Raw genomic sequence first — 20,103 nt, 5'->3', positions numbered from 1 at the left:
TGTGATGCCTTTAAGGCTATGGCTGCAGTGGCCCCTCCTCTGAGTGATGTGATACTTCTGAGACTATGGCCCTCATTAGGACCCAGGCGTTAAGGGGTTTATGGCGCCGTAAACGGCGCCAACCCTTAACGCCTGATTCCAAGGTCCCTTTGCGGGATGGTGATTTTAACGCCTGCTTTTTGCAGGCGTTAAAACCCATGCCGCAAAGGGACCTTGGTGCTAATTACGCCACCGTAATTTACGGTGGCGTAATTAGCGCCTTTCCCCATTCCATTATGCCCTATATGGCAAAAATGGGAATGGGGAAGGGTAAAATGGGAAATGGGGATTTACCGCCCCACTCACCTTGGAATGGGGCGGTAAATCCGCCAACCACCATGGCGTAAATGTAGTTTATGCCATGGTGGTAAGGGTACGACCCAGGCGGTAACTTACCGCCTGGGTCGTAATAAGGGCCTATGGCTGCAGTGGCCCCTCCTCTGAGTGATGTGATACTTATGAGACTATGGCTGCAGTGGTCCATCCTCTGAGTGATGTGGTCCTTGTGAGTCTATGGTGGTAGTGGCTGTGTCCTCAGCATAACGGGGCGGCTATAAGGTGACTGGTGCAGTGGTTATTCCCCATCAAGTGATGTTACCTGCATGCCACAGGGGGTGTCTCTACTGATTTGTGTAACTGTCAGAGTTTAGTGAGTGTCTTTTCAAAGTGATGTGACATCCTCTGAAGCAACAATTCCTTACAAGGCTCTAACTCATGCCCCCCCCCCGCACACCCGAGTTTGACAAGGCCACAAAAGTGACTACATCCCCCCCCCTCTCAGGCCCCCCAACTGTAACCGAAGGAGGCTTCTATGCAATGGGAAATTCCTGCAGCATATCAATAAAACCACGCTGGGAGCCTTAAAAATCCAAATTGTGTTTATTAAAATTAATAGCTATGCTACACAATATAAATTAGATAATATATTAAAACCAAAAATATCTATTCAGTAGCTTTGCACTTGGCGGATCGCGGGCAACACACTGCCATCTTGCTTTGCTGGGCGCTGGCGGACCCGCGTAGGGCACCCATTGGGTGTCATTATGGGGAAGGGTAGGTGCATTAGGCAGGGTGCACCAGAGCTGTAGGAATTGTCCCAGCGTCCGCTTGCCCTTCAGCTGTCCTGTCCAATCAGCATGGTGCCTCTGGTGTTGATCCATGAGGCCTCATGTATCGCGTCCCACCTAAGATCTAGTGCTTGGAAGCAGGACGGAGCGCCTCGCTGAACGACTGAATCCTGATCTGGTACACCGCAGCTATATGAAGTGAGCACTATATAGGACATGACCAAATTGTCTTCTCTGACAGTGACAGCCTTTTGGCGACCTTGGAAGGGGCCTGGGTCGTTGGTGTTTTTTTTTAATTCCAGGCGGGTTGATGACAAAACTTGTCTTCCTAAGAGTTTAGATTCTGAATGTATGGAATCCAAAATACATGCTTGTGATGTTGGGGTGGTTTGGTGGCATTGGTGGTATCCATTGGTAGTGGGTGTCGAGCGAGATTGATGATGTTGTTTAATTATGGGCATAGAATGGGTATGGTGGCAAGTGTTGGTGGCCAACATTGAGTGGGCAGATGGTAAGGTTGATGGGTGGCATTGAGTAGAGTGGGTGGTACATATTGGTGGTTGAGGTTGATCTGGACTGGCTGTACGTATTGAAGGAAAGCATTGCGTGTCGCGAGTGGTATCCATTGGTGGAGCGCGATGCGCAATGCTGGTCGGATGTATTGGCTGGTATTGAGTGTGATTGGTGGTATGTGTTGGTGGCTGGCTTTGAGCAGGCAGGGTGGTATCCATTGGTAGTGGGTGTCAAGCGAGATTGCTGTTTAGTTATGGGCATAGAACGGTTATGGTGGCAAGTGTTGGTGGCCGACATTGAGTGGGCAGATGGTAAGGTTGATGGGTGGCATTGAGTAGAGTGGGTGGTACCTATTGGTGGTTGAGGTTGATCTGGACTGGCCGTACATATTGAAGGCAAGCATTTGGTGTCGCGAGTGTGATGCATTGGTGGAGGGCGATGAGCATTGCTGGTGGAATGCATTGGGTGGTGTTGAGCTGGGCTGGTTGAACTTGTTGAGCCCAGCTGCTTGTACATTTTGGTGTCTCTACTGATTTGTGTAACTGTCAGAGTGTAGTGAGTGTCTTTTCAAAGTGATGTGACATCCTCTGAAGCAACAATTCCTTACAAGGCTCTAACTCATGCCCCCCCCCCCCCCCGCACACCCGAGTAGGCGTCAAGCGGGTGTTGCTGCATGAGGGTCCACAGTTCCTCAGCACTACCTCCTCACTATTACCCAGGCCTCAGGGGTTATTTTGACAAAAAGGGCAGGCCAGTGCTTTATCTAACAGACCTGGCATTTAGCATCTCTTATTAGTGCTGGGCTGCAGCTAGTGAAAATCATGGTGTGGCAGTGTAGAAAGGTCGCTTGGCCTAGTGGATGTACAATGTGAAACAACTTCTTTGATTGCTTTTTGTGTTAAGTGTGGGCACATTATGACATACTCGTCAGAGCCACACACACAAAATGTTCCAGTGTGCTATTGTATGGACATGGGGCACATCAGCCAAAAACAGGCATGTGTGCTGTTACATATGGGAGTGCCACACAGAGGCCATTAACCAACAGGGTGGTGACTTGGGCAGCAAACGAAACATTGCTGCACATATATCACTGCGTTGATTTGCCATGGACTACTGTCTCCATGGTGACACAAGATGAACCCTGTTTTCCTAATCAAGGTGCCAGGTCCCATTGAGGTGCCCTCTGGTGTGCGCTAGGCAGTGGCTGGCTTGTTAAGAAAATTAAAAGACTGTGCATTTAGTCCATGACCCAAAGCAGCCACTTGAATACTTTTGCAAGAAAATTACAGCTAATCTTACCAGGCATGCACCATATGTAACTAAACAGTAATATACACACAAAAACATGCTTGGTGTGTCAAATAAAAAGACATGAAAATAAAGAACATAGTTTAAAACTTTTTCTGTGTGGCACTTTAAGTCGCGTAGGTTTGGTCAGCTAACTGATGCTCTGTGCTGGCCTTAGAATAAAAATGCCCCATGTTCGGTTCTTAACACTGAAATGTTAAGCACACACTGTGTAAAAACAATGGCTTCTTAAATAAGCCACCACTTAAAAGGCTGTCACCACAAAGAGCGAGGAGCGCAGGGTGCGTGTCTCCAGAGCAGGACAGAATATGCATTCCTTTGTAACAAAAAAATGCTTAACTTTTTCTCCGGCGTCGAGCTCAGAGACAGCTGTCTGGGTGGACCAAACCCTTCCTCCCCCTCAGACCTCCACTCCTGAGCTATTTAGCTCTGCTTCCCGGGCAGCCACACGCCCCAAGAAATGGGTCTGACTGTCACCATGACAGGAAGTGTGTGGGCACTGGGCACGTGTGGCGAAAGTGAAGAGGAACTTGGGAAGTGTAGTCCAGTAGGATCCTGTTTTGCTCTGGCCAAGGGGAAAGGGTTGACTTTGAAATGAATTGAATCAGTCGACATCTCTCCTTCCCTCATCTGTCTTTGGCAGGGGAACTGTGTGCCCAATAGAGAACTGGAGATCCGATAGCCAGAACACAGGCCAGGGCAGTTCCACAACAAATGAGAATGTCCTGCCCCAAATTCCTCTCTAGGGTTATACAACTGGTTTTGGAGGGGTATAAACATGGCAGTACCCCAGCATAATACCTGCGCTTAGATTTCTGCGTCCCGGAAGTCTGCGTTTTACGGCCATTTTGCGTAGACAACCCAGTGGCAGAACTCTCATCCAAGTTGGGGTATCAAAATTTGTTTTCGTTAAATTCAGTGGGGGTGGAGGGCAGTGGCGTCGCCAGGAATCAAATTTAGGAGGGGCACAGAGGGGAACACAGACAACAGTAGGGGGGACACAGACAAAAGTAGGGGGGCTGCCCATAAAAAGGCAATGTGTGACATCAGAAGCACTCCTGCAGAGAATCTTTTGTGCACACCAACTACCACACCCCACTGCACCTCCCCTCCCATTAGACTGTGGACACGAAACCATTAAGTCACTAATGTCCCATCATTAGCGTTTTCATGTTGCGCTACATTCTGATTGGAGGGGCTGCTCTTGGCTGTAGGGGGAACTTAACAGCTCTTCTTTGTTGTGCTGCAGCATTGATTGTGGCTGTGTGTGTGTGCGTGTGTGTGCTGTGCAGGCAGACACGGCACTGCAGACAGTGCAGAGAAAGTAGCCCAGCTGAGGTATGGGGGCGCATATGCGGGGACCCAAAATTTCAGAGGAGGTAGGGTGACCAGACGTCCGGGTTTTCCCGGGACAGTCTGGGGAAATCACCCCACGTCTCGGGGTCCCGGGAGTTTTTTTAGTTTATAAAACCCGTCCGGGGTTTTGATTATGGACCTTTTTTGCCGTTTTGTTTTGCCGGGACTCGATTTCGAAATCCCGAAATCGGGTCCCGGCGCAACTTTTCCTGTGAGAATACACGCCCCCATTTCCTCCCCTTCCCCTCCCCGGCGCTCTCCTCCAATGAGAGGAGTGTGCCTGTTAGCACACCCCCTCCATGACCGCCGCAATGGGCCAACGAAACAGAAGTAGGACTAAAGTCGAATGTGTATTTTCTTTAGTCCTACTTCTATTTCCATAGCCCGTCCTGTTTTTTTTTTTGTTGAAAATCTGGTCACTCTAAGAGGAGGAGGCCTTCCCCCATCCCCAGACCCTCCTAGCAACGCCACGGATGGTAGGGCAGATTGTAAACTGTGAAATCTTGCTTTTTACCTCGAATTGTGTGGGCCTCTGGCCAGATTAGACTGTATTGGCTGAATGGCTGCAGCGCCCTCACCTGGCAGAGCCTTTCTTTTGGCCTGTCAGCCCCAGCTAGACAGCTCTTTCAACTAACCCCTGCTGTGTTTCCGCCCTGCGTCCCGCTACGCGGTGACGCAGGGCAAGTGAATAAATGCTCCGCCCCTTTGTGAAGGAGGCAGTTCCGGGGCACAAAGCCATCTGCGTGTGTGTGTGTTTCTTGTCAGCTCCTGCTGGAGCGACGCCAGAGCGGCCTACACACCCGGCCACTCACGTTCGGGCCCAAGCCTGCACTACGCGAGGCCCGAACACAACATTGGCGACGAGGAACGGGATCCGAACACGTGTGCCACACATCGTTGGACGTGCGCTTTGAAGCGAGGCACATAATTTTTGAACAACCGGTGGGGGTGGGCCACACGACAAACCCCCCCACCCAAAAAAAAAAAAAAAAAAAACATTTTTTTTTTTGTCTTTCATATGCAGCCATCACGCGCGCACGCTGTGATTTGTCAAATGGTGATCAAGTCACCTCTGTAAACCCAGCAAACCCGGGACATTGATGGGCCAACACACAGGTACAAGGAAAGCAGTGAACAGGTCCACATAAACTGATGGTGTCAAGATCAGCTGGAAATTATCGCCCGCAGGAGGAGCCACAGTCGATGCTCTGAGGTCAGGAGAAATTCCCTGGCAGGGGAGAGGGAGGCCACGCCATGGCCACTGGAATGTCCACCCCCAGGCCAAGCACACCATCTAGACTTGCAGCCAACCTATCTGTGTCAACGCCACAAACTCGATCACAGGGCAGCTCATCCATAATGATACAGCCATTTGACCCTTTCACGGATCCTTCATCGGTTGGCCCCTGATGGCAGTTATGGATTCAGAAATTTGAAATGGCTATGGATTGTAAAGATATTACTACTGCCAGGAAGATGAGATCACATTTGTTGTTAAATGTCGGGATGAAGTACTGCGAATCTTCAACTCACTAACCATTGACGATGGCCAGGACATTTACCAACAGGCCGAGGATGCCCTAACGGTCCATTTTCTCCCACAACTCAACCCGGATTATGAGACTTTCATATTCTGTACAACAATTCAAGCAGAGGAGGAGACCCTTGATGCATACCACACCCGGCTCAGAAAATTAGCCATTTCATGTGAATTCACAGACACTGAGAAAGAAATCAGGAGACAAATAATTAATGGCATCCAATCGGAGAAGTTGAGAAGGTTGGTATTAAGTGAAAGAGGTATCACGCTAACACGCATTCTGGAATTGGGTCGCCAGAGAGAATTAGCACATGCCAGAGCAGCCCACATGGGCACAACGCTTCAAAAACTACAACCTGCCCTCACAACAACCATGGTGGCTCATGTCGCCAATCGTCACTCAACAAAAGAAGAGGTTGGGGGAAACACTATGCATACCCGATGGCAACCGCAAATTCCAGGGCCAATGGAGTGTGGATGGTGTGGTGGTCCTCGACATGGACGGCAAAACTGCCCGGCACAAGGGACCACGTGTGGTGCATGTGGTAGGTTGGACCACTATGCAAAAGTATGCCGGTCATCAGGAGCTCAACCATCAACAAACAAACCACGCCATGTCAATGAGAAAAGTGGGAACAAGAAAAAGAAACAAGCTGGAGCCCGACAAATAGAGGCCACAAACTCATCCACTGACGATGAAGGAGATGACATGAATGCAGCACCTCAAGAGGCGATCAAGGAAAATTGGAGAAAAGGGAGAAAAGTATATATGGTCTCAGCCCTTAATCACCGACAAGCCACGTCAAGAAAAGACCGCAGGAGACGAAAATGACAAGTCATGATCCAGGACCAGCATGTGTGGATGACCATCGACACGGGGGCATCAGTCAATGTTATGCCCATAAGCACTTTCCGGTTACTACAGCCTCAGCCAGACCTCAAAAACATGGACACGCTACTATTTGCATATGGATGTAAGAAACCCTTACCTGTGGTGGGCAGATTCCGCACCACTCTTAAGCATGGCGAAAACAATTTAACATCCAAAATATATGTAGTAAATGCTGGCATCGAGTGCCTTTTCAGTGGTGACGCAGCAGAAGATCTGGGGTTGGTGAGATTCATTTGCAAAGTGAATGAAGCTCAAGAGGTTGAAAAACTCCTGGGAACGTACCCTAACCTGTTGAAAGGAATCGGGTGTTTAAAAGGAAAATCCATTAAACTCCACATAGATGAATCCGTACAACCAAAGGCTGTCAGACACCGAAGAACACCATTCCATATGCGTGAGCAAGTAGAAAAAGAACTAAGAACACTTGAGAAGGCCGGGATAATCGAAGAAGTAACAGGACCTACACCTTGGGTTTCTCCAATGGTTGTCACAAAAAAACCAAAACAGCCAGGGAAGGTCCGCATCTGCATAGACATGAGGTTACCCAACGCTGCAATCAAGAGGGAGCGACACATAACGCCAACACTGGATGAGATCGTGGCTGATCTCACGGGATCAAAAGTATTCTCCAAAATAGATTTGAAGGCTGGATATCACCAACTACGATTACATAAGGAATCCCGGTACATAACAACGTTTTCAACACATATTGGTCTGCGACGATACAAACGTTTAAGTTTTGGGATCTCCTCAGCAGCGGAGATTTTTCAGCAGACTATTCAAGAGCTCATAAGGGACATACCGGGTGTGTTAAATGTGAGCGATGATATTTTAATCCATGCAGCTGACAGAGACGAACATTTGAAAAGACTGCATATGCTCCTCGGCAGATTGGAAAGTGTTGGACTAACCATCCACCGTGAAAAATGTGAATTTTTCAAAACAGAGTTGTCTTTTTTCAGCTATACATTCAGTAGTACGGGCATCTCGCCGGACCCACATAAGGTTGCTGACATTCAAACAGCCAGTCCCCCTACATCGCCGACGGAAGTGCGCAGTTTCCTAGGGATGGCCACATACTGTGGAAGATTTATCAAGAATCTAGCTACACTGTCGGAACCATTGCGTGAGCTAACTAAAACCAACACAAAGTGGGAATGGGGGCTAGCGTGTCAAGACGCATTTGAAAACATTAATGAATCCTTATCAAAGGACACCAAAATGGCCTATTATGACACCACACTTCCTACAGAGCTGTATGTTGATGCCAGTCCCGTGGGTCTGGGAGCCATACTGACTCAGGTGACAAGAGAAGAGGTACAAAGGCCGATAGCATATGCATCACGAGCTCTCACTATGACTGAACAACGATACTCTCATATTGAGAAGGAGGCCATTACTGTTTTATGCGGATGTAGACATTTTCACATATATTTGTATGGCAGGAAATTCACAACATATACCGATCATAATCCTTTATTACCCATATTCATGGGCACCTCCTCCCATCCTCCGGCCAGGATTGCAAAATGGCTTTTGCATCTGCAACAATATGACTTTGAACTAAAATATCAACCAGGAACTGGAAATCCAGCAGATTTTCTGTCAAGGCATCCCAGAGAAGCAACCACACAGGAGGTCCAAGTGGCAGCAGAAACAGAAGAACACATATGCCAAGTGGTGTGTGAAATGAGACCAAAAGCGGTCAGCAGCGAGGAAATTGCAGAGGAAACACGCAAAGACCAATGTTGTGACTTGGTGAAAAACACAATTTTATCAGGTGAATGGAATTCTTTCCTGAAGAACATTCATAACAAGACACAAGAAGCCAAAACATTTCTTGAAGGGATGTTCACAGTACGGCAAGACTTATCTCTTACAGAACAAGGCCTGATCCTTAGAGGAGACCGCGTTATCATCCCCATGAGTCTTCAAGAAAGAATAGTAGCGTTGGCACATGAAGGCCACCAAGGAATGGCACGAACAAAAGCTCGCATCAGATACCGAGTGTGGTTTCCACAAATCGATGCCATGGTTGAAAAACTCATCAACACTTGCTTACCTTGCCAAATCACTGGTGCCCCACCACACCCGACGCCGATTCAGTCACCAGTGCGAGGATGTGGAAGATGGGACGCTATCAGCCTTGATTTTTGCAAAATACAGGAAAACTTATATCTCCTAGTGGCTATTGATGACTATTCGCGCTACCCTGAAGTAGAGATAGTGAACTCAACAGCTGCGGAAGTGGTAATTCCAATGATTGAAAAAATGTTCACGACACACGGTTTACCTACAAGAATAAAAAGTGACAATGGCCCTCCATTCCAAGGGGAAGAATTCAAACGTTACTTACAGGATCTAAACATACGATATCACCACATAATGCCAAGATGGCCCCAAGCCAATGGAGATGTGGAACGTTTTATGCGGACACTAAATAAAGTGCTGAGGATATCGAAGGAAAATGCCAGCTCTTGGAAACTCGATCTGTATCGGTTTCTACGAAACTATAGAGTGACTCCACACAGCATGACTGGAATTCCCCCAGCAGACTTAATGTTTGGTGTGTTGGTCAACTCTTCCATACCACACCTCCCTAACTGAAGTCCGGATAATTTTGACACTGAACGAACAGAAAGAAGAAGGGCCAAGCAGTCAAATCTTCAAGTGGGTGACCATGTGATAATGTTGCGTAATCCTACCAGATCCAAGTTGAACTCTCGGTGTGAGCCATCCCCATGGATCATCAAGGAAAGAAAAGGCACCATGCTTACAGCACAAAAAGGACACCAAAGTGTAACACATAATCCAGCATGGTTTAAAGCTGTGCCCTGCAATCTGTGGACTGATGGTGAACAGCCCCAAGAAGCTGACACCTCTACGCCGGATGGCGGAGGGACAGTATATCCACATGAAGAAGAAAGAGCTGATGATGGAGCATGGGAGCTGTGGAGTGAGCCTGAGATGGGTGAGCAGAACGCTGAAGGTGAGGCACCCTGTGAGACAGTGGGACCCCGGTCACAAGGGGGGGGCTATAGCCTGAGAGGAGCCACCCGGCCTCCAGCTCATTTAAAAGACTATGTATGTCCAGTGTGGGCCCCCAAGGACTAGAAATGTGGGAGGCATTTTTCTGCTGTAAATGTTTATTCAGATATATCTAATGTTGATCCACTAATGCAATGTTGGGCTCTTATTTGAACAGAGCTATGGTTGATGCATGTTTGTGTTTGTTTTTATTCATTTTGGAATAAAGGAGGAATGTTGTGTTTCCGCCCTGCGTCCCGCTACGCGGTGACGCAGGGCAAGTGAATAAATGCTCCGCCCCTTTGTGAAGGAGGCAGTTCCGGGGCACAAAGCCATCTGCGTGTGTGCGTGTTTCTTGTCAGCTCCTGCTGGAGCGACGCCAGAGCGGCCTACACACTCGGCCACTCACGTTCGGGCCCAAGCCTGCACTACGCGAGGCCCGAACACAACAACCCCTTCGTTTTTTAAAACTTTTTTGGGAGAGGAAATTGGGCATACCAAACCAGTGCCTGAATTCCAAGGTCACTTGACCAGAAATCCAACTCGGTGCATACTGTAGACTGCTATGTTTCTATTCGGGTTTTTCAATATAGCTTGGCGTGTTTATAAAGCGATTCTGAATTAATCTCCATCTTGCCCTTTGCAGAAAAGCCCACGGTGAGGTCAAAGGCCGCCCTCGTTGTTTCACTGGATCTCTCTCTGGTCTTGGTAGAATTTGGGAAAAATGTCAATAGGGACTCCCTTAAATTCTTTCCCCTTATTCGGAGAGTGGCAGAGCTCATCCTGCGGGTCGGGGGGTTTGGCGGGAGAGGCTGCGGCCATATTGATCTGCATGGTCAGTAGCGGGTGTACAGACCATCATAGCGGGTGTTTGGGGGAAGAGGCAGGGGGTGATGGAATACAGGCTGTGCGATGCAAACCTCTTGGACCGGGCATAGTGTCCACCTGGAATCAGGTGCAAGGGGGTGAACATGGAGTCTTGTGGGCCTTGGAAGTGTTCCATAGGGGAAGGCAGCATGGAAACACATGTAAGGCCTGTACAGGAGGGGTCTGGGTGCAGAAGCAGCGGAGGCCTCACACGGCCTTGGCACAGAAAGCGAGCAAGGCCCTGCTAGCGGAACTCGACGAGTAGCACAGGCAGGTGGTCCGGGAGGTGGTGGTGGCGCCTTCACCGGCTGTTGAGGTCCACGTTAAGCACTGTCTCCTTGTCTCTGCAGGAACCTGTGGAAGTGTAGAAATTGGGAGAGTTAACGGTCAGGACGGGTTGAGGAGGATGAGCTGACTTTCTAACTTCACATCTGAACTCCCGACCCCTCCCCCCCACAACAGGTGTATGTTGGTCCAAATAAGAAACCAGAATTCAATACAACTATCAAAGGAACCAGAAGTGGTTTCAGGTGTGTGTCAGGAGTCTGCTGGCGGCTAGGCGTTCCCAGGCTCTACTCTGTTTTCCCTTTTGTCTTTACTCCTCCTTCTCTGTCTTCTATTTGCGCTCTCTTCATTATGTTCTTAATCCCCCACTCTCAACTTTCTCTCTTCTCCTGATTTCCATGCTCTTCCCAACATCACTTCCTTGTACGCTCTTACCGACACTCTATCTTGACTTTGTACCTGTTCTCTACTCCCAACATGCTTGTGTGCGCTCACTCTTCTTCACTCTGTTTTCTAACCTCTTTCATTCCCAAATCCCTCTCTTTGCGCTGTTACTTTCCTCCCAGTGGTCCTCCTGTTCTTGGCTACTGATGTCACCACTGTCTGTTCCCCAACTCTCCCTCTTTGCCCCATTCTCCTAGTTTCTCCCAGCTACTGCTAGCTTGCTCCCCTCCTTTGGTCCACCTTATTTCTCTTTCAAGTTCCTCACTTTGCCCTTTTCCTCTGCTGCTTCATCCCATAGCTTGGTCCTCCTCCTTGATCTATCTGCTTGGTCTCCCAACTGCTCCCTCCCATAGCTTGGTCCTACTCCTTGATCTATCTGCTCGGTCTCCCAGCTTCTCCCTCCCATAGCTTGGAACTCCTCCTTGCTCGGTCTCCCAGCTGCTCCCTTACATAGCTTGGTCCTCCTCCCTGGTCTATCTGCTCGGTCTCCCAGCTGCTCCCTCCCATGGCTTGGTCCTCCTCATGGTCTATCTGCTCGGTCTCCCAGTTGCTCCCTCCCATGGCTTGGTCCTCCTCCTTGATCTATCTGCTCGGTCTTCCAGCTGCTCTCTTCCATAGCCTGGTCCTCCTCCTTGATCTATCTGCTCGGTCTCCCAGCTGCTCCATCCCATAGCTTGGACCTCCTCCTTGCTCGGTCTCCCAGCTGCTACCTCCCATAGCTTGATCCTCTTCCGTGGTCTATCTGCTCAGTCTCCCAACTGCTCCTTCCCATAGTTTGGTACTCTTCCTTGGTCTATCTGCTTGGTCTCCCAGCTGCTCCCTCCCATAGCTTGGTCCTCCTCCTTGATTTATCTGCTTGGTCTCCCAGCTGCTCCCTCCCATAGCTTGGTCCTCCTCCATGATGTATTTACTCGGTCTCCCAGCTGCTCCCCCCCATAGCTTGGTCCTCCTCCGTGGTCTATCTGCTTGGTCTCCCAGCTGCTCCCTCCCATAGATTGGTCCTGCTCCTTCATCTATCTGCTTGGTCCCCCAGCTGCTCCCTCCCATAGCTTGGCCCTCCTCCTTGGTCTATCTGCTCGGTCTCCCAGCTGCCCCCTCCCAATTCTTGATTCTCCTCCGTGGTCTATCTGCTCGGTCTCCCAACTGCTCCCCCCCATAGTTTTGCCCTCCTCCTTGGTCTATCTGCTCGGTCTCCCATCGTCTCCCCTCCATAGCTTGGTCTTCCTCATGTTCTAACTACTCGGTCTCCCAGCTGCTCCCTCTCATGGTTTGGTCCTCCTCCTTGGTCTATCTGCTCGGTCTCCCCCTCTGCTATTGTTTCTCCCTCTTCTCTTGGCCCCCACTAGTGCTTCTTCCCCTTCTGAGCTTCTCTTAGTGCCCAACCTGCCAGTGTGGAGGTTGGCAGGCTGCGTTCCAGTCTTACTCACAGGTGCCCATCATCTCCTCCATGTACATGAGCTGGTTGCTGAGAGACTCCACTTGGTCCAGCTGGTCCAGCTGCTGGATGCGAGCCCAGAGCTCCAGCACGTGCTCGCTCTTGATGTCCTCCAGCTTCATGGGCACCAGCTTCTGGAAGGTGTTGACCGTCCACTCGATCCTCTGTCGGTGGAAAAGGGGGAGAATCCGTGTCAGGTGGCCATCAGGCATAGCAACAGGAGCAACCTCCAGTGACTATTTTCTGAGAGGCTTTAGTAGTACAGCCCCAGAAACGCTCCTGCCCCAACACCCTCCACATGTTCAACTTTCTTCTACACCTAAAGCTATGCCGGGTTTTATAGTCTCAACACAGTGTGACCATATTTCATAGGAGCGACTGTGTCCGCCACAGAGCTACAGAGTAGTCCTGTGTGTTATTGATGTATGGAGTGAGCTTTTAATCACTATCTCGGGGGGAGCGGCTTGGTTGTCAGTCTGTATTAGGCTGCACCAGTCAGACCATAATATATAGAAAGAAGTAGTAATTGGGAGCTGCTCAGCTAAGGGGAGGCTCGCTACTAAAAGCCTGAAAGTGAACTAAGCTAGATTAGTACCCCTAAGTGTGAGCGCATCCCAAAATCAAAATGTTTTTATAGAAATATATAGTCCAGACTAATCAATAGTTGTATTGAACAGTTTGTATTTTCATGGATTTCAAAGTATTCACAACCATAAACTCTGGGTGCGTTAGTAAGTGTGAGTTAATTTACATAAGTGTGCCTTCATTAACATAGATTAGCATTAACATAAGGCGCTTTATAAATCAATATGCCAAATAGATATGCCAACTGTATGGCCACCAGTTTCACCCTCTGGGCTTCTTCAAGGCAGATAACTCAAATCAATCAAATTAAAAGAACGTGTGTCGCCAATTTACACTTGGACAGCAGGTTCTGAGACAAGAGAGAGAAGAGCCATGTGCATCAACCAGGCTTGTGTTTAAAAAACTACATAAAGTGAGACATGATAGGTAATGATAGGTGGAAAAAGAAGAGACAAAATTATAAAATTAGAGGTTATAAGGTTTCATTAGTGACACATTTGAAAAATCATAATGAAATAATCGTAAAAATCAGAATGGAATAGAAAAACGTCAACAGGCGTTGGCAGAATAACTAAATAAATTATAAATCCCAGCAGGTGGACATACAGTGGAGTTAATGGGGGTCCTTTCAACCCTCTAGCTGGACTCTGGGTGCCCTGGCACCGCCATAAACAAGGGACAGAAAGTGAGCCCGCGGCCTCACCGCTATCAGCCTCTACGCTTCTGTCAGACCCACACCACTTTTCACACTCAGGTGTGGTCCCAGTATGGTCTGCACAGGAAAGTTGAGGTCCTGCTTCATGGATTACCTCTACTAAGAGCCTTCACTGAGGCGGGGTTCACTTGAACGTCCACCAATGGTAGTGCCAAGCTGGCAGCATTTGCCTAGTTTGCGTGTCCCACTGGGTGGCCCCTTGGCGCAGTAGAAGGCACAGGGCAGGCTTCTGAGAGGGAGTCCTTATGCTACCAGGACCTCCATTACATCCTTAGGAAGAGCCAGGTCTTGCTAAAAGCGGGTGGCTCCTTTGCCCAGATACCACTTGGGTGACTGAAAGGAGGAGGCACCGCTCCCATTTGGACCTTGTTGTCACATGGTGGGCAGCTCTATGTAAAACACGTTCTAATTTATCATATTCCCGGGAATGATATCCCAGACTGAGAAGGAAGCTGTAATGACAGAGAGGTCAAAATGACATTATATTACTTTGAAAGTAATGTAAACAGTACAAATAAATAATGTTTAAATGGAAAAACTAAAAATAACTTAATGCATTATTTTCTTTTTCTGAAAACGAAATACTGGGGAGCTACATGTATTTGTTTAAAAGAAATGTTTTTTTTATATTGATTTAGAAGTGCCAGGGTAGCCTTCCCATATCACCCATCACCCCATTATTTGCACTTGCCTTTTTCTGCCTTGAAAATATACTTTCCAAATGGGGGGAAACCCACCATATCCCCGGGCACCATTTCACCCCCAATGTGTTTAACTTTTAGTTTCGATCTAGTTTTCATTTTATTGAATATTAAAGTTGAGATATTTTTGTTTTCTTCATTTTTACCTTGTAGTTTTCAGTAAATGTTATTTTTTTTACTGTATTGTGTAAAACAGGCACATGCCCAGTGACCACCTCTTGGTGAATGTTCCAGAGTTTGGTTTCCCTGTGTGGATATTGCTGACACAGGGTACCTGGGGAATAGAGCGGTGGGTGACAGAGCATCTTACACCCCCACACTCCTGGGGTTGAGATTTTCATCAGTTGTGCACTTCCTGCAGTGTTTAGTTTCTGTGTCAGCTCTGAACTCACCAAAGGGCGTCCGTTTTCGGCATACAATGGCCACCGCTTGAAGACAGGCTGCACCTTGCTTCTCCTTTTGGGCATATGCTTGTTACCATGACATCACAGTACCCAACAGGGATTGCGTCCGGGCCTTTCCAACTTTTCACCTGAAAAGGGCCCCACACCTTGAGGCCCCTTGTGACTCTTATAAATACTGCTTAATCGTTTTAAGTGGTGATGAAGGGTTTCGGCTCCCCTCCATTTTCTGTCGCAATATGACGGCAGGTTTTCCTAGTTGAAGGCGGTGGTCCCCAAGGTATCTTCACCTGGCCCTGGTACCCACCCAGATGCCAGTAGTAGCTGCCGCCTGTGTGTTGGTGAGGAGCATGGCCCTTGCAGATCCCCCTTAGCGCCCAATAGTGCCAGTTTAGCTGTGTATTATAACGGGCAACACTGGCCTGAAAGGGGTGCAAATGCTTCCCTGACCAAGGCACTGAACAGGTGGACAGCCGGTGCAGGTGAGCCAGTGGGGCAGGCTTCCAGTAGGATCTAGAAGTCGCCCGTGAAATGGGCTGGGGTGCCTGACCTCTGAGCCCCTCTGCTAAAGACACAGCAGAGGCCCTGAGCTCCCCTCAGCATCCCAACAACTTGGGATCCTGTTCTAATATTGGGCTACATAGGGGAAATCTCCTCAAAGGAATACCCTTGAACTCTACCACTCATTGGCGGTTCCTGGATCCCGGAAGTGGGTCAGGGGTCAAGGGTAGCAGGGCTAGCCACAAGCAGTAGTTAAAAAGCACAACACTCTGTCCAAATACATGCACACGATTGGTTTGAGGCTGGTACAGGACCTCTGCCTTGCTTCCAGATAAGGTCTAGCCAGGCTGTCCAGATGCCACTCTCCCCAACAAAGGAGAGATTCATTCCTTCCTTGTACTGACCATATCCTCCCAAGGAGTCTGGAGAGCACTTTGTTGCGTGCTATCGATACTGCTTTACAGTTTTCACGTATTGCTTGATTAATAACATTAATACCAGGTTTTAATATAACGCTTGATAAAAAAGTCATCTTGCTTGTAAGCCTTGCATTAGTAAGCTTTCATTATCGCCCAACTTAATGACACTGAATATATTCACCTCAGAAGAATGAAGGGCTGAGTCAGCCCTTCTCAATGTTGTGCAGTGCAGGTCTGACTCACGTCAAAGGGGAGTGCTTAACGCATGAGCTATCCACAGAGCAGCATTGATATAGCCTGCTCTTTTAACTCTATTGTTTTAATAGTAATACCCTACCTGTGCTGGCAGTTGGGTTGCCCTGATCTTCCCTGAGTGGGTCCCTTCTTCCCTCATACCCACACAGCCTTACCCTTCCTTTGAGAGCCTGGTTTGGAAGCTGGTCATCTCTCCCACTTCCTCCCTGACCATTGCCACTATCTACAGGCCACTAGGCACTACCACCCTGTTCTTCTCTGAATGGACTGATTTCTCCTCCTCTCTCCTCACAACTACCTCTAAACTCCTTCTCCTGGGTGACTTCACCATCCACCTTGACTCTTCAATCACAGCATCCATTCTCTTCCGTGACCTCTGCACCTCGCTCTCCCTCTCCATTCTCCCCTCTGGTCCTACTCACTCGGCTGGAAACACTCTCGATGCCTTCATCCCCACTAATCTTTTGCTCTCCCCCCCCATTCATCACCCCACTCTCCTGGTTAGACCATTCTCTCCTCGCCTCTCAGCTGGGTCCTCTCTGCCATCTGACCGCACCTCCCCCAGCCCTGCCGACCTCGTTCATGAACATCCGTCCGATGAAACGAGTGTCAGCTACTGCCTTCGCATCTGCCTTCATCCCCTGCTCTCTCCCCATTGCAGACTCTACCTCTAACTCTGCTCTCACCAACCCCCATCTTGCCATCTCGGATACTCCTGACATTCTTGCCCCATTAATGAGGATCCACCTGAAACATGCCTCCAACCGTAGCAGCTGCTACGACTCTGAACTTGCAGCCCTCAAACGCAAGTGCGGAACGGACGTGGCAGACCTCAGGCTCTCCCTGTGACAAACTGACCCGTCGCCTGCTCCAAAGGCAATACCGACTCTCCATTCGCTCCAGGAAAAGGGCCCACATCTAGGCCCCCATCTCTGGTGCATCCAACAACATGGTTGAACTCTTTAAAATCTGAAAAGAACTAGCCAACCCTCCTGCAGTCTCTACCTCACCTCTTCCCTCCCAGGCCCTCTGCAACGCACTGGCCACACACTTTACTGCAAAAACTCAGGACCTCCTGAGCACCATTGCTTCCCTTTCCCCTCCCCTTCCCTCTGCCTCCTACCTACTATTGCCTCCCATCCCCCCTCTGCCTTTCTGTCCTCTTTCTCTCCTATCACACCTGATGAGGTCACTAGAGTTGCCTGCGCCATGAAGGTCTCCTCCAAACAGGTCTCCCCCTGTTCCTCCAGAACCATTAAGGACAATATTGCCTCTTTTGCCCCTGCACTCGCTGATTTCTGCAACCAATCTTTTGCTACTGGGTCTTTCCCCTCTTCCCTCAAGCACTCCCTTGTGTGCCCCCTCCTGAAAAAAACCTTCTGCAGACTCGTCCTGTCCAGCTAACTACCACCCCATAACCATCACCCCCTTCCTTGGGAAACTCTTGGAGAAGCTGGTCTTCCCCAACTGAGCCAGCACACTGAACTTGTTGGTTGCCTACACGACCATCAATCTGGATTCCGAGCATCCAGAGGCACGGAAATTGCTCTTCTGAACACCTGTGAGGAATTGCTCGCACCTTTTGACTCCAACTCTCCAGCTTTTCTCATTCTACTTCATCTCTCCTCTGCATTTGACATGGTCAACCACTCCATCCTCATAAAACAGCTCCCAGATGCCATAGGTGTCTCGGAGCGGGCACTCGACTGGTTGACCTCCTTCTTCAATGACCGTCTACCCCAGGTTATTCTGGGCTCTTTCTCCTCCTTCATCTCTTTCTCCACTTGCAGCGTCTACCAGGGCTCCACACCTTTTTCCTGGCTTTTTAGCATCTATTTTGCTCCGCTTGCACACCTCCTCTCCACCTTCTCCCTTAATGTCCAGTGTTATGCAGATTATACACAACTCTTCTTCAAACTTCCCTCTGATCCTCCCCTTACTTCCTCCATCATTCCTGACTGCCTATCTGCCATCCAGTCCTGCTGTACTTCCAATGATCTCTGCCTCAAGGCCAGCAACACTGAGATCCTCCCTATTGGAACTCCTGCTCCCTCTTTCTTCCCCTCACTATGGCCACCCTCTATGGGCTCTCCCCCTTCTACTTCATCTGAACCAGAAACCTTGGAGTCATCTTCGACTCCGCTCTTTCCTTAGTCCTTCACATTCAGGCCTTGCCAAGAAGGTCCACTTTCAACTTCACCTCCTGAATGGAATCCTCCCTTTCCTCACTTTCCCCCAGAAGCTCAATTTCTCTAGAGATCTGCTTCTCTCTAGGCTTGACGACTGCATTACCCTCTTCCTTAATTTATCCTCTTCTTCGCTACGACCCATCCAGCTCATCCAGAATAGGGTTGCAAGACTTACCCTTGGTCTCAAGCCCAGGGACCGCCTCTTTCCAGCCCTAAAATCTCTCAATGGCTCCCGGTTGCTGCAAGGATCCAATTTAAATCCCCTTGCATCATCCATAAGGCTGTCTGAGGCCGGGGACCTCGTGATCTACAATGGACTCTCACTAAATACCCTCACTCCAGATTTCTACGTTCCTTCGGCACCAACTGGCTGTGTGTGAAGTGCTTCGCTAAATAGCGAGCTGGTGGCTGATGCCTCCCTCCTATGGAAAAGCCTCCCCATTCCTCTTTGTCTTGAGACGGATCTCTTCAAATTCCGGAAGCTCCTCAAGACCTTCCTTTTCACTTCCTCTTTCCCTCCCTCCTTCCTCTGCTAAATCCCACAGATGCTGAGATTGGTGACCAGGGCCCTTATGTATCCATCTTGGTCCTGGCCTCCCACACCCAATCGTCTTCAGCCTTCGCCCGCTCCCAGCACTTGCCATGGCCCCGACTGGCCTGTGCCGCCGCAGGCCTGCACTTACTTATTTATTGGCAGCGGACCACTCTCACTAAGTCACAGAACAGCTGCCTACCCCCTTAGGGTTATAGGTGAAAGGATCTAAAACAAAAGGATCCAATGCCTTTTTTTCGACACAAAAAGGACCGAAAAAAAAGGGTCGAATGCATTTTTTTGTAATTTCTTTTTTAATGGGGGGGTCCACCCCAACCCCGTTTTCATTTAAAAAAGATGTTTTTTTTTTGCATACTAAACAAAAAAATATATAAATAAATAAATAAAAAAGCATTCGCCCCTTTTTTCTTCGGTCCTTTTGGTTTCGAAAAAAAAGGGCATTCGATCCTTTTTTTTCTCGATCCTTTGACTGGCCACGCCCCCTTAGCACTTCCTCCTGTGGTACTCTTAGCATCTACCCCCCACTCCCTCATCCCATCTCTCTCTCTGCACTTGCACGTTCTGAATGCTCACAAGGCCTGGTAGGACCACCTCTATCTTTCATTGTTATATTTGCATTTCATTCCCATGTTCCCTCCCTGTTGCCCGGTGGGCGCTTTGAAACACAATTTACTTGATGTATAAGTGCGTTACAAATGCATAATAAATAAATAAAGACTGGATAGTGCCTAATGTATTCATACTTGGGTTTCAATGTGCAGGGTGTACCGTCTGCACTCGGTGGAAATTCTCCTAGTGCCTTGACTTGTTGGCCCCATGGCCCCATCTTCTAACTGGGGGACAAGAGAAAGGCCCAAGGCCAATGAGAGGAGATTTGTATAAGAGAGAGAAGGTGGAAGCTGTGTAGTCCACTTTCAATGAACAGAGTGTCTTGGTGACAGGCGGCGGTAGATCCAGGTGCTGTTCATTTGCACAGCCCAAGCGAGAAGAAGACTGAGCTTTTAGAGC

The 20,103-nt window shown here is 48.9% G+C and overlaps 1 protein-coding gene across 2 annotated transcripts in view; it reads right to left on the bottom strand.

The window, feature by feature from the left end:
* Positions 1 to 899: 899 nt before the first annotated feature.
* EGFL8 (EGF like domain multiple 8) overlaps positions 900 to 20,103 on the bottom strand; it is a 112,138-nt gene continuing 92,934 nt past the window's right edge. For both annotated transcript variants that reach the window (XM_069634934.1, XM_069634935.1), the window contains exons 8-9: positions 12,769 to 12,940; positions 900 to 10,966 (exon numbers count right to left, since the gene is read on the bottom strand). In XM_069634934.1, the coding sequence (XP_069491035.1) occupies positions 10,914 to 10,966; positions 12,769 to 12,940 (225 nt within the window). In that variant the 3' untranslated portion in view covers positions 900 to 10,913. The remainder of the gene's footprint in view (positions 10,967 to 12,768; positions 12,941 to 20,103) is intronic.

Source organism: Ambystoma mexicanum, chromosome 13 (assembly GCF_040938575.1).
Source record: "Ambystoma mexicanum isolate Mex_15411 chromosome 13, UKY_AmexF1_1, whole genome shotgun sequence".
NCBI lineage: Eukaryota > Metazoa > Chordata > Amphibia > Caudata > Ambystomatidae > Ambystoma > Ambystoma mexicanum.
Note: the sequence above shows the minus strand (reverse complement) of the source record. Positions and strands in the feature narration are given on the sequence as shown.